The sequence below is a fragment of the Abrus precatorius genome, unplaced genomic scaffold (genome assembly GCF_003935025.1).
Source record: "Abrus precatorius isolate BTA unplaced genomic scaffold, Abrus_2018 Scaffold7, whole genome shotgun sequence".
NCBI classification, from domain to species: domain Eukaryota; kingdom Viridiplantae; phylum Streptophyta; class Magnoliopsida; order Fabales; family Fabaceae; genus Abrus; species Abrus precatorius.
In genome coordinates, this window is record NW_020874417.1 from 3,748,454 (window position 1) to 3,762,227 (window position 13,774).

General features: G+C 32.6%; 1 protein-coding gene and 1 pseudogene across 6 annotated transcripts; one reads left to right on the plus strand and one right to left on the minus strand.

Annotated features, from left to right (window-relative positions):
- Positions 1 to 346: 346 nt before the first annotated feature.
- Positions 347 to 5,353, plus strand: LOC113871138 (thylakoid membrane protein TERC, chloroplastic). Of its 6 annotated transcripts, none has more exons than XM_027507953.1 (13): positions 347 to 699; positions 770 to 900; positions 988 to 1,064; positions 1,496 to 1,583; positions 1,742 to 1,822; positions 1,927 to 1,983; positions 2,394 to 2,475; positions 3,081 to 3,130; positions 3,345 to 3,401; positions 3,481 to 3,559; positions 3,948 to 4,006; positions 5,050 to 5,107; positions 5,189 to 5,353. In XM_027507953.1, exons 1-13 carry the CDS (start codon positions 504 to 506, stop codon positions 5,278 to 5,280), a joined length of 1,107 nt encoding a protein of 368 aa, XP_027363754.1. In that variant the 5' UTR covers positions 347 to 503; the 3' UTR covers positions 5,281 to 5,353. The 6 variants fall into 6 exon arrangements, 4 of the variants coding, with proteins under 4 accessions (XP_027363754.1, XP_027363757.1, XP_027363756.1 ...); XM_027507955.1 differs by having other exon boundaries at positions 348 to 699; positions 791 to 900; XM_027507956.1 differs by lacking the exon at positions 3,948 to 4,006 and having other exon boundaries at positions 791 to 900.
- A 1,949-nt stretch (positions 5,354 to 7,302) lies between these two features.
- On the minus strand, positions 7,303 to 13,480 carry LOC113871333 (annotated as a pseudogene).
- Positions 13,481 to 13,774: the final 294 nt, after the last annotated feature.

The following is a 13,774-nucleotide window of genomic DNA, read 5'->3' on the forward strand; positions in this document are numbered from 1 at the left end:
GGAATATTTTAAGATAGAAAAAAAATTATTTATTAATACTTTATACACCCAAATGCATAACTTTCCTACTTGTTTTATATTTATTATGAACTTTTGCATAAAATTGAATCAATATTTCTCATTTAATTATTAAGTATGTACTTCAGTGATACTGAGTACATCGTAATTTGTATTCTTTTCAAAGAACAGTTAAATTCTAAATGAGTTTAAGTATTTAAAAAGTTCCTTATTCAAAATTTAAATTCTTAGTTATAGTTTCCAAATTTGTACAAAATGAAATTTTAATCTTAATTTTTTCTTTTGAAAAAAATCTCTTATAATCTTACTCAGGGATGGAGTGTGAGTCGTGACCACTCCTCCATGAGAACACAAAACAGAGAGCAGAAACAAACATCTTATCTTTGGCGCGTGTGAGAAAAACATCGAATCTGGCCCAGAATTTGTAATTGGAGTTGAATTGTAGCCACCAACAACACCATTCGCAACCACCGAGGTAAAGAGTCATGGGATTGGCCTCTGTTGTTCACAACGGTGTCCAATTTCCATTAAACTTCAGCAACACCCTTTCACGTTCCCATCCACCCTCCAAATCCTCTTCGCTCCTTTTTCTCCCTCATCATCGTTCTTCTCACCCTCACGCTCTTCCTCTTCTTTTCTCCACACGAATTGGTCGCCAGACCCATGGATTTCTCGCCTCAGGTTACTGCACTATCATTCTAATTATCTACACATGCATAACAGTTTTTATTATTATAATTATATGCGGTAGTGGATGAATGCGCATGTGCAGAAGTAAAGAGGATTAGTGCTCGGCCAAATGAAGACATTGAGAATTCTCCAACTCAGGAATCTCAGGGAAATGAAATTTACAACTCATCTGTTAGAGCTGTGGCGTTATGGGTGGGTCCCCAAATCACTGCTAATTATCTTTTTACTGCTTTCTTTGCTTGTTTAGATTTGCGTTAATTTCATTATGATTTCTTGTAGGTGTGCACTGCGGTGGCATTTGGCATTGGTTTGGGTTTTAAAGACGGTTTTGGCAAGGCATCCGAATTCTTTGCTGGGTATCTGCAATTATTTTATTTTACTTTATTTTATTTTATTATCAATTAGTAAGTCACTCCAATTTTGCAGTGTTAGCAAGAATAGCTAATGTTCTGGACGAATCAAAGTTGATATTGCGCCAAGTTTCTTTGAGTTTATTTGTCATTTGGAGTATTTCAGATGCCTTTGTATCTCTCTTTTATCCTGCTTCTGCCCCTCTTCTTTATATTGCCTTAGAGTTGTATATCACCAAGAGATTGATCAAAACACTAGGTGTATGAGTTGGAAGTTATAGCATGTTGGATGTTTATTTTAGTATTCATGAATACTAACTTTATGGTTTGAGCTGTGATGATGCCTTTTTTGTTTCTTTCTCTCCTTTGTTTTCATTTTCTTGAGCTTTGTCCGAACTGGGAATGATGATGGCCTTTGAATTTTGTGCACTTTTTAGATACATATTGGAGCAAAGTCTTTCGGTAGATAATCTCTTTGTCTTTGTTCTAGTATTCAATTACTTCCAAGTTCCAATTTCATATCAGGTGATGTATTAACCTTCTTGCCAAGGGTAAATATGAGCAATTTCAATTTTATGTTTTAACAAGTACTTGATACTGAACTTGTAATATCATTTTAACAATAAGAAAGTCTGAGTGCAAATAATTGATTAGTTTTCATGTACTTCTCATTGAACTTACAGAATCGTGTACTTTCCTATGGTATTGCTGGTGCAGTTGTCTTTCGCCTGACATTGATACTTATTGGAACAGCCACCCTTCAGGTGTGCTTCATGATGGATATATTTCTTTGCATATTTTACATTTTTTTAGTAAAAGCATTATACTTTTTCTGATTATCATATCTTGTTTTTTATGTTGTGTATAGAGGTTTGAGGCAGTCAACCTTCTCTTGGCTGCAATATTGCTCTACTCATCATTTAAGGTGAGGATTCACTATTTCCAATATCTCTATTCCTTATATTGGTTTGAATTTGATATAACACCATGTGTTCATGTTTGTCAAGGAAACAGTGACCCTTAAGGCTAAAGATAATAGAAGCTACTTGATCGTTTATATACCTAACATTGTCCTCGTTCTACTTTGTTTTGTGCTCAAAGCATGAAACTGGATATGTCCATTTTATAAATTATTACCACTGAAATTCAATTTAATCACGAAGGAATGAGTCATGAGGTTTTCATAATTTATATGATATATATACACTTTTAGATGGAACCACCTGAATGATTTTATCTCTCTAACTATATCTTAGGAAGTTGAGACTTCTTGTTATTATATTCAGAGTTCAATGGAGTGGCTTTAATCACAACATTTTATTGTTTTATGAATAGCTATTTGCCAGTGAAGAAGATGAGACTGACTTATCTGATAACTTTGTGGTGAAGACATGCCAGAAATTTATCCCTGTAACAAGTAATGTTCACTACTCATAATCATTCTTTCTCTTTTCCTAGTTGGAGATTTTGCTGATTTCATGGTTATCCTGACCGTGAATTTTAATTCTTACATTTTGAAAAAGCCAAATGGAAGGATATGGTAGAAGAATCAATTAAAATCTTAATGAATGTGTAGTAGAAAGGGCTGAATAAAAGCTTAATTGGCTGATGATTTAGGAAAATGTTAAGTTTTCCTTTTCTAATGGAATTGTGTGTGTGTGTGTGTGTTCATATAAAGTGCAACTCGTGTTGTTTGGTAAATGCAAAAAATAATTTTGATTTCATGAGTATTCTCTCATTGAATTTTGGGTATAGGTATATCCTATTTTAGCTTTCTTCTAGTATAAGCTGGAGTATTTTTATGTTAGGTTGATCCACTGTACCTTTTTGGAATGCTTGATTAGAATAGATAGATATACATATTACATAGGTGTATCTACATGTCTGCTACATTGGCAAATGCAAATGGGCAAAATATATTGTAGCTAATACATATCACTTGGCATGCGGTTGTTGCATTGATTCAAGTTGTACTGTGTCATCTTATTGTCCATAATCTAACTGCTGACAAACTTGTTGCAGCCTATTATGATGGAAATCGGTTCATAACTAATCAGGATGGCGTGTGGAAGGTAAGTTATTGATGTGTGTCAGTACTCAGTAAAATTTAAAATCAATTCCTTATTGTCTTGATTAAATCAATTGTTATATTTTCAGAGCACAAATGCACTGAACGTTTTGTCAGATTAGCATTTGTTGCTTCTTTTGTCAATAACTAAAAATAATTTTTAATGAATTAAATTAATTTCAACTTGATTTCTAACAGGGATCAAACATTTTGGGCAGGCTACCCCTTTGCTTCTTACTGTAGCAATTATTGAGCTCAGTGACATTGCATTTGCAGTAGGTTTTTCTCATCCCTCTATTTCATGAGGAATTTTCTTGTTACTTGGGCATGGGAATGTTGACACAATTTTTTTAGGTTGACTCAATACCTGCAGTTTTTGGTGTAACACGGGATCCATTTGTAGTGTTTACTTCTAATCTTTTTGCCATTTTGGGTAAGTTCTCTTGCCGCTGTTTCCCTTGTGTATATCTGAATTCATTTCTTAATCCTTTAAAATTGGGATTTGTGTTTCTTAAAGTAAGTGTATTTGATTGACACCTTGAGAGCTTTGTTTTAAGGGCATGATTCATCTATTTTCACTATGGAACATGTTGTAATAAATGATTTTATAACGCAGAATTTGTTGCAGTGAAATGGTTCTTTTGAACCTCATTTCTCTACTTCTCCACTACCATGTGTTGGTGGAGAGGCTAGATAAGTTCATTCTTGTTATAATCTCAGATCAGATGTGCATCCACCCAACAATATTTGATGCTTTTCCTTACAAATTTATTTGTATTTGAATAAGCAACAAATAAACAATTGTTATTTATCAAATGTAGGTTTAAGGTCACTTTACTTAGTAATTTCCGAGGGTATGTCAGAGTTGAAGTACCTACAGGTAAATGTTGACTTGGTCTGTTATGAAATACCTTGGTTGCTACATAATGCTCTGCTGCTTATGTGTCTATCCAATAAAATAACCATGAGTTTTACTGTTGTGACTTGGACTATGGTTTGGGTATCACTTCAACATTGCTGTTTTTCTCGGGATTCCTGCTAATATAGAAGTTCGCTGAGCAAATTTCCAATCTAGTTCCTGAAATTTCTGAGCAAATCATGTTTACTAAAATCATGTTTGTTGAGCTAACCTCACAGTCTAAAATGAATAATTTTTTGCAAAATCAGATACTAAAATGATTGACGCCTATAATCTTGGGGATTAAAGTGAGAGTTCATGCAAAGTTTGCTACTTCATCCTGTATAGTGGTTGAAGAAAAATTAATGCTCATTTTGTCAATATTTTAATCGAGATTTGCACTTTTGTGTATAACAATACATAATCCCAATTGAAAACCTTAATTTTGAAATAAAAACCCTGTAAAGAAAGCGCAAAAAAAAAGCCTAATCTACATCACTTAGTTGACATTAACATCTAGTACTGTCACCTTGAGATTCACTTTAGCAGAAAATCATTAAATATTATGTGCCTGACAGAGCAATGCATTTGTAGGGCACTAAGTTCTTATTTGGACAGCCGTAGTGTTGCATTTTGATTGCATATCTGCATCTTAAATGCAATCAAAATTGTAAGTTTACACCTCAACTTTTGGATAAGTTAAATGAGAGAGCTTCTAAACGACATGATTAACTTATAAGAGAAGTTTGATTCATTATAACTATTTTTTTTTATAAGTATTTGTTGATAAGTTTATCCAAACTAGTATTATTATCAAAGGTTTTGGTTCAAAGTTATTACTCTGTTACTTGGTTTGTACTTGTAATCACGTTTCCTTTTTGTTTACATATATTGTTACCTTTAGCAGCACCATCACTCATATTTTTTAAATTTAAGAATAATATCTTTGCATTAGCCGATACTAAAATGCTTCTGTTTACTAATGCTTCCATCCTGTGATTATTTCCATTTTTTGGCCTTTTTAGCCGTCCATTGCTGTTGTTCTGGGATTTATTGGGTGTAAGATGATCTCAGACTATTTTGGTGAGTATATGTTGTTTGATCATTTACCAATTCATACAAGATATACTGTACTTGAATTTCCATATCTTCTCATTCCTACAGGGATCCATGTCTCAACGGAGGCCTCTCTTGGTTTTGTAGCTTCAAGTATTACCATTGGAGTGGTATTAAGTCTGGCTAATAAGTCTGACTAGCTAAGAAACTCAATTACAACTCATGGTGGATTGAGCTAAGTATGATTGCTTATACTCACCAACCAACCGCTTCCCCCTCCCTCCCACACACGAAAAAAAACAAAAATGAAAACGCGTAAAAAACCCCTTACTGCTTTTATCTTGCAGACATTGTAGAGAGAGATGGTTTATTTAATACATTAGTGTCAATTGCAGCTGAGGAATCTCTTTTGTAGCAGGAGATGCGGCATGACTTGATGTTCAATGCCAAAGGATAATTGTAAATTGTCAATTGTGTTTTTGGATTGGTATCAAATCCTACAAATTATAAATTTCACGTTGAAGGTTTAACGTGATTTTGATTAGTTTCCAAGCATATACTAAATTTTTTTAATTAAAACTATGTAATTTAAACTTTGGATTATCATTGGAAAACATCCCGTAAGTTCAACAATTTCATTTAAAAAATAGACGTTTTTAAGTAACAGTAAGATCTATTACCAAAGAAAAAAAAGAGAATGTTAATAACATTTGTTTCTTACATTTATTATTTGATGACTATAGTGAGTTTTATATATTACCAAAAAAATGTAATTTAAACAATAATAATAATAATAATAAATCAAACAAAAATAATTTATACAAAAAATACCCACCTTAAACAAACACAAGAATGTTATAATATATGGTGATTAAAATAAACATTTTATCTTCGTGTACATTCTTAAGACAAAATGAAGCGTTTTTAGTGAATTTATAACATTCTTAATTAATATAAATAGAAAATTTATTTATTTTTTGTCAGAAGTTATAGACGTATTATCATACCACATTACATCACCGTTACTATAGCTTGAATTCAATTTTTATTAGCTTGAATTTTCTTGGGATACGTTCCTATAGTCAACTTAATTAAATAACCATTCAACAAAAGAAAATAAACTTACTAGTAAGTTTAACTATAAAATATATTAAAATAAAAAATATTTTATTAAACTTCTCCATCAAATTTCTTAAGTTAGAAAAGCTTGTAAAAAGATAACATTATTTTCTTAAATTCAAAGAAACTCTAAAATCTCTTCCAACACTCTTCATTCATTATTCTAAAAGCACAAATTCCATGTTGTAAGTCAAGCCAATATTTTATGGGTGCTTTTGTCAATGTTAATAAACGTTCACAAAATTTGTTAACGATTTAAAAATCAAAATATAATTTTGCAGTAACTAAACATATTAAATAATATATTTACCATTAAATACTTCTTATCTTTTACATTTTAGTATCATGAGAAAGTACTAATAAACATTCTTAAGACACTTAAGGATTCAATGATTGACAGAAGTAAATAAAATTAAAACTTACCAAATTTCATATATAAAAAATGCTGACATAGATAACCAGACCCTATAATACAGAACATACTCAAATATGTTCCCAGTTTCAGTATCAATATGGAAAACAATACATGCATGACCGGAGCAGCATACCCAAATGATCTCATCGGTCGATCACATTATTGTAGCTGATGGACTAATCAGCACTAATCAGCAGCAAAAATAAGTCAATTCAATTCCTTTAGAAGCATTTGTCAAAAAAATTGCAAGCAAATTATGCCTATTGCTCCGTGTAGAGCACAAAGTACTCCCCATGGACATGTAACGAAGCATTATTGAAAACATGAGAAAACTACCAACAAAGACATTTAAAAATGAAAGGAAAATGAAAAAGTAACACTTTCAATATTCCACAGGAGACTATCTTACTCATAACAAGAACACCTACAACATGATAAAATTAGCTCTCTTAACAAGAGAGTTAAGCATGAAACACTTAAAACAAACGATAAGTCAGGAAAATTAATACTTTGAAACATTAAAAAACAAAAGTTGTGAGTAATAAAACCAAAATTTGGTCCCGTCTACACACGGGTGCAATCGCATCGTCCATCAACTACATCATTTAGTAACCAAATAAAACACAAGTAAATACATTATATTATATTATTATACTCTCTTGCTATATGTTAGCAATAGAAATTGCTTTTGCTCCAATGATTCTCAATCTACTTATTGTTATTGATACCCTGGTCTAAACACCCTTCATATGAAATCTTGTCTATCAAAATTTCCAAAATTGAGAATGAGACTAAAAACGAATCACCAAATTAATGTGTAATACTAACTACTATTTAAGTAGGATTCCCAACCATTTTTTTCTAATTTGTTTCCTTTCCTCAAGACGTCTTCTTTTTGGTCCTCTTGATATTGACTCATCCTGCACAATATTATAAATGTCAAATCGAATAAATGAAAAATGAGATAATATTTCTATTACATTTTGTGATTTTTATTTCAGTAACATCAAAGACATAACAGACAGGAAGAGGAGAAACCTTGACAGAAGATTATCATTGGCAACACCCAACATTCTCACTGCCAATAATCCAGCATTAGTTGCATTATTGACTGCAACTGTGGCAACGGGAACACCTCTTGGCATCTGCACAGCCAACAATTATATTTGTAAGCAAGAAAAGAAAATAATAGCGTTTGGTTCAGTCTTTTTGACTCTTGGGTTGTATGGAAGCTCTATTTTTGAGCTTCTGCTTATTTGACTATTTTTACTCTTGAAAGCTTTTCTAAATTTGTGTTTGCCCTAACCCTAACCTTTCCTTTTAAGTAGAAACAAAGCTCAAAAGAATTGAGCAAAAAACTACCTACATGTAATGAAGCAGCTTTAATAATTGCAAAAGATCGACTGAATGTCCTACTTCCTACACCAATTGAGGAAGTCATCGGCACTGATTTTAACTACCTAGCAGAGAAGATTAGTATGACAATACCCATGATTCTATCCCTTTGGTTAATCCATCATGTTACTCAAGACAGAGATAAAGCAAGGCAAAACAAGGGTAATTTTCAAGATGGTCAAAAAGAGACCAACTCTAGCTCCAATGAGATTGAACCAAAGAAGTGACGAGAGAATTGTGACAAGAAATGTGATTCTATGCAGGATAGAACATTCCCCATAATAAGCACAGTAATTGAAAATTTGCTTTTATATATGTAGGTTAACTGATTGTCAATACTAATTTTCAAGTACTTTAGACAGTTGCTGAACTCATTAAGTGTTGCATAAGAAAACTTCTAGGATTCATTTGTTTTAGCATTTTGCACAAGGCATCTCTCATTCACATACAATATTTAACCTAATATTAACATCCATAAAGTTACAAGAATCCTTATTGACCACAAGTTCTAGATAGTGGAAGAAACTTCTAATTAGTGACAATTTTCTGAAAGAAGCCATAACTCAAATTTATTCATTTGTCCTTTTTGTGAACTAACATAAGGCATATTATTAACTCACCATTAGAAAGGAAATCCTAGAAACCAGTAAAAGTAATTTTGTTGAGCATGGAAAATTGGTAAGTAATGAATATTTAAACATCATAGAAAAGTATACCTGGACAATTGACAAAAGTGAATCAAGCCCATCCAGGGTAGAAGCTCGCACAGGAACACCAATAACAGGCAAGGCAGTTAGTGCAGCAACCATACCTGAAATTAAAAGCTTGCTTAATTTCAAAAAGAAAATCAAACCAAACAAAATTAAAATTATTTACCTGGCAAGTGAGCTGCCCCACCAGCACCAGCAATAATGACTTGTATGCCTCGTTCATGAGCCGATGAGGCATAAGAAAACATCAATTCTGGAGTCCGATGTGCTGAAACTATTCTTACCTGAAATATTCATAGTTAAGGATAAACAAGTTCATACAGGAACCCCCCAAGGAAATTAAAACAATTTTACCTCATGAGGCACACCAAACATCTCCAAGATTTCAGCAGCACTTTTCATAACAGGCAGATCTGAATCAGAGCCCATTATGATCCCCACACGTGGAGCAACTACATTTGACAAAGAAAACAAAGCATAATTAAGTGCAAGAATAACAAATTTTTAACTTCAAATTTCAAATACAATGCTCCTCTCCATTTTCCTAAATTAGAAGAGAAAGGTAGTTTTCAATTTTATCAAAGATTTCATAATAAAATAGAAAAAGTACAACTGAAAGCAATATATGAATGAATGAGACAGATAATATTCCACTTTCATAATCTTATTTTATTTTCTCAATTCATCAGCCACCAACAATATTTTTTGCAAAATAAGGGGAAGAAACAAGCAATTTGTCTCACCAGATTCACAAGGAAACATTAAAATTTGTCAGAGGATTAAGATAATGAAACACACAATAATAGACTTTTCCTAATAAACTAGAAAACCCAAAAAAGAAAATTGTAAAAATATCAAATGACTTAAAAATGAACAAAAAATTACAGTAAAAAGACTAATTTTGCTTCAATGATAGAAAAGGGGGTAATGTTCAATTAAAAAACGTAGCCATGTGCAATATGGCCAAAGATCTAAATTGATAATCAATATTTTATAATTCACATTCAACTTCCTAAGATAATGACTCAAAAAATGAGGCATTATTTTTTAATATTCTACATTATAATTTAAACTGAATTTTCCAAAAAAAAAATAAAATGGCTATGATGCTATGAACTATTCACTGTACATATGAAATTATTACATGAGTTGATCAGATATAAAATGAAGAAAACCATTTTTCTTCATTGATCTATCAACATGAAATCACTAACTACAAAGATAAAGTATAAGCGAAGAAAAGTCTTTGTCACTGACCTGCAGTCTTGTAATCTAATATTTTCCCTTCTACCATTGTTGCAAGATTGCTTTCAATATTGCCAAGGGAAGTCCCAACAATCGTTATATGCCCCATCTTCCGATGCTTTCTCATTTCTGACAAAGTGTCATGACAATAATATTTACTAGTCATACAAGTGATTAAACAGCAACAACTGAGAGGGGAGTGATCAACCTTAACATTATTGCTTAACCAGAAGTTTACCTGGCTTATACCAATGAACAGGAGACCCAGGGATGGTCAATGCCCTTCTGAGCAATTGATGAGCTAATTGAAAACCAAGCTCCCCCTAAAATCAATTAGCAAATTTAATGCACTATCATCTGAAACTATGGGAACAAACTAGAATGTTCTTCTAAAAACAAGTAAATAACTAATGGGAGCACTCAATAGCCTTAAGGAGTATAACCATCACTGCACTATGAACCAAGAATATAACAAGAAAAGAGTAAAACATTTTATCCAGATTCATGATCTAATTTGACTTTCATACCTTCTGACAAGCGCTTAATTTAATGTCCTACTACATAATTTTTACATTTTCATTTTCTACATAGAATAATCATGAGAAATATACAGTTCCTTAGTTATAACACCACTCCCTCCCAACCAAGCACCTAACAATATTAATAACAACGACAACAATAATAATAATAAACATAATTAATTCCAAGCAAATATAATAGCATGATTTCAGTCGGGACTCGGGATAAAAGAAAACCAGATTTTTTTTCAAATTTGGAAAGGAAAATGGGAAAATATTAAATGCTAATAGTACCTATTCTTCACCTAATATATTGTACATTATAGCTGCTGGAGTTTTCATCGATGGATCTCCAAGGAGAAGACCTACAACAGCTCGCAATTGTTGCTCAAATTGTGAGGTATAGCAAGATTCAATTGTGTGATGCCCACTATTGTGAGGTCTAGGTGCTACTTCATTTAATAAAATCTGAGAAGAAACACAGACACAACAAACAAATGAAATGCTTTTGCAACAGCAGAAAAATAACTAGTAAAACAAATTCAATGTAGCAGTCAAGAAAAGAAAAAACATTGAGGCATGTCCAGAGTGAACGAAGAAATAAATTCACAACCTGTCCATCGCTAGTCAAGAACAGTTCAACTGTGAACACACCAGCACCTTCTAGAGAGTTAACAGCTTTGAAAGCAACTTCAGTGGCACGCTCCCTAATCTTCCATTTCACATTAGCTGGAGCCTTGACTATGTGACATATGTTATCCCTAGAATAAAACATTAATCTTTAAGCAAATATATAATAAGGAAGCTCAAATGAGACATTGCTGATTTATTCAAATTACCATAACCTAGATTTTGAATTTAATCTGAGGTAAATCTTGATTTAAAACCTTCCATATTAATGGGATTTATGTGTTCTGCACGTTACCTGTGAATAGTTTCAACAACAGGATAGCATGAAATAGAATTGTCTCTTCCTCTCGCCACAATGACAGCTAGTTCCTGCCATTATATTTGGAACAAAGTATGTAAGAAAATCCTTAAACTTGTAAGCATCATGACAAAATTGGGTAGTTTTAAGAAATTAAAGACTTTTTTTGGCAAATCAAATGACATGTTTTACAAAAGTAAACTGCATGCAAGCACTATGAAGTGTAATCATAATTTTTTGAAAGGGAGACAGTTTAATAGTAGGAGCATTTTGTAAGTGATGCAAGCATAGTATGGCATTGGAATAAGTGACATCATTGTTATTGGAGGTAAACATCATAGGATTATTACCGGACAAAAAAGAGCATGCAATTAGCTGATTGAGAACCATATTCAAGAACAGAAACAACCATTGTAAGGAACCCTGATCATAATATACAAATTTTAAGACTTGTTAGCTTAACACCAGCAATATCACCTTCTATTGTACAATTAGTGAATTCAGGATTGAAAAAAATGCCATCTTAATTTAGATATTGACCGTGATAAAAGGTGCCCATTTTTCAGCATATAAACCACGATCGAATCCTCCAAGGGCTGCAAAGTTGGGGGTAGGGGTGGTGTAAATAAGAAAATGTAAAATGTAAAAAGTAAGGAGTGAGCACATATCAAATAGACAAAAGGACAATTTGGAACTCAAAGATAAGTTTTTCCTATTCTCCTTTTCTCAAAGAAAGAAAAATAAATTACCATCCACGCCAGAAGGAAGTTCCTCTTCACTTTTAATGACAGCATTTCCTCGTCCATCATAAGCTAATCTCCTACTCTTGATCATAAGAGGATAGCCAAAGAGCTCTCCAACCTTTTTAGCAAGATCATCTATCTGTTCAATGAATTACTCGTGCATCTTCAAATTAGTATCCTAAAGATGAATTTTCAAATACTTTTAACTAATATAAACGGTACAAACCCACTTAAATTCAGGAAGTGGAATGCCATGCTGTGAGAAGTGAACCTTTTGTTGATACTTATCCTGTCATACATTCAATAGTCATGTCAAGGAAATCATTCAGAGAACATTATTCTTCTCTTCAAAAAGATGGAAATTAGCGAGTCTACAATGAGAAAAATTATCCTACTACAATGGCAATACTTTATGCATGAGGTGGAAATATCTAGTTGTTCATCTTCTAAGTTAATAGCACTAGCCAAAACTAAAAAAGTAACTACCTGAATAATTCGAATTGTAGAGGCTTTGGGTTGGCAGTCAACTCCTTGTTTCTCAAGTTTTTCCAATGTAGCAACGTCAACATGTTCAATTTCAACCATTAATACTCCACATCTGACCATCATACTTTCCAATAAGTGAAGCAGAAAAATGACAAATTCAAAATAACACGCATTACATAAAAATTGAACCTCTTGGCAAATTTCTCAACCGTAGTGCTGTCATCAAAGCTTCCAACCATGTGATGATAAGCCAGGGAACTCGCGGGGCAGTTCTTTTGTGGATCTAAAACCATGACCTTAATGGCCATCTCAGAAGCAGCTTGACATAGCATACGACCAAGTTGACCTCCTCCCAAAACCCCAACAACAACTTCAGATAGTCCATGAACAGGTAACTCATCATTCCTACACACCCCAACAACACGGTGAATCAAATTTCTGGGCTTTTCATGACATTTCAATTTCAGAAACTTTAAGAATAGATATTTTACATTAAACCGAAAAGGCTGAAAAGGTAATAATTGGAACAAGTATAAGACAAACCCCATTAATAAAAATGCAAAATTTAACCTTAGAGAAACTGCATCATGTGTAGTTGCTTGACAAGAGATTTGGAGCGTGTGACACTGCTTTAGCTTGAAAGAAGATATAAGAGAGGGTTGCTCCATGTAGAAACCGAGAGAAGGGTTTGTCTTGGTAGAGGGATGGCAGGGTCTGAAGGCAAAAGCAGAGACGTCGTTGTGCCCTGACAACACTATGTGTGCACTGAGAAGCATATTCAAAACCTCAGTTTTCGCAGCAAGAAAACAGCTTCCTAGTATGTGAGAATGTGTCTTGTCTTGCGAAGACTACACAACACAACACACCGAAAAACAATTTGGCTTGGAGGGAAAGCTGAGAAGAGATTCCATAGGACAAAAGAAAATTAATATTTTACTTTTAGGTGGGAGTAAGCTATCCCGAAACCTAAAATCTAAATCTTAAATTTTACAAAATTAAATTAGATCTATTTTAAATCTAATTATATAAATTAAATTTCAAATTAATTTATTTTATTTTTAAAAAATTAGTTTAAAATTAATTTTAAAATTTAAATTTAGTTTAAATTTAATAAAATATATTATAAATATTTTTT

Coding starts and splice junctions, on each gene's coding strand:
- LOC113871138 (XM_027507953.1), top strand. CDS start 504: ATGGGATTGGCCTCTGTTGTTCACAACGGTGTCCAATTTCCATTAAAC. Junction 3,131..3,344: donor ATCAGGATGGCGTGTGGAAG/GTAAGTTATTGA, acceptor CATTTTGGGCAG/GCTACCCCTTTGCTTCTTAC. Junction 5,108..5,188: donor GATGATCTCAGACTATTTTG/GTGAGTATATGT, acceptor TCATTCCTACAG/GGATCCATGTCTCAACGGAG.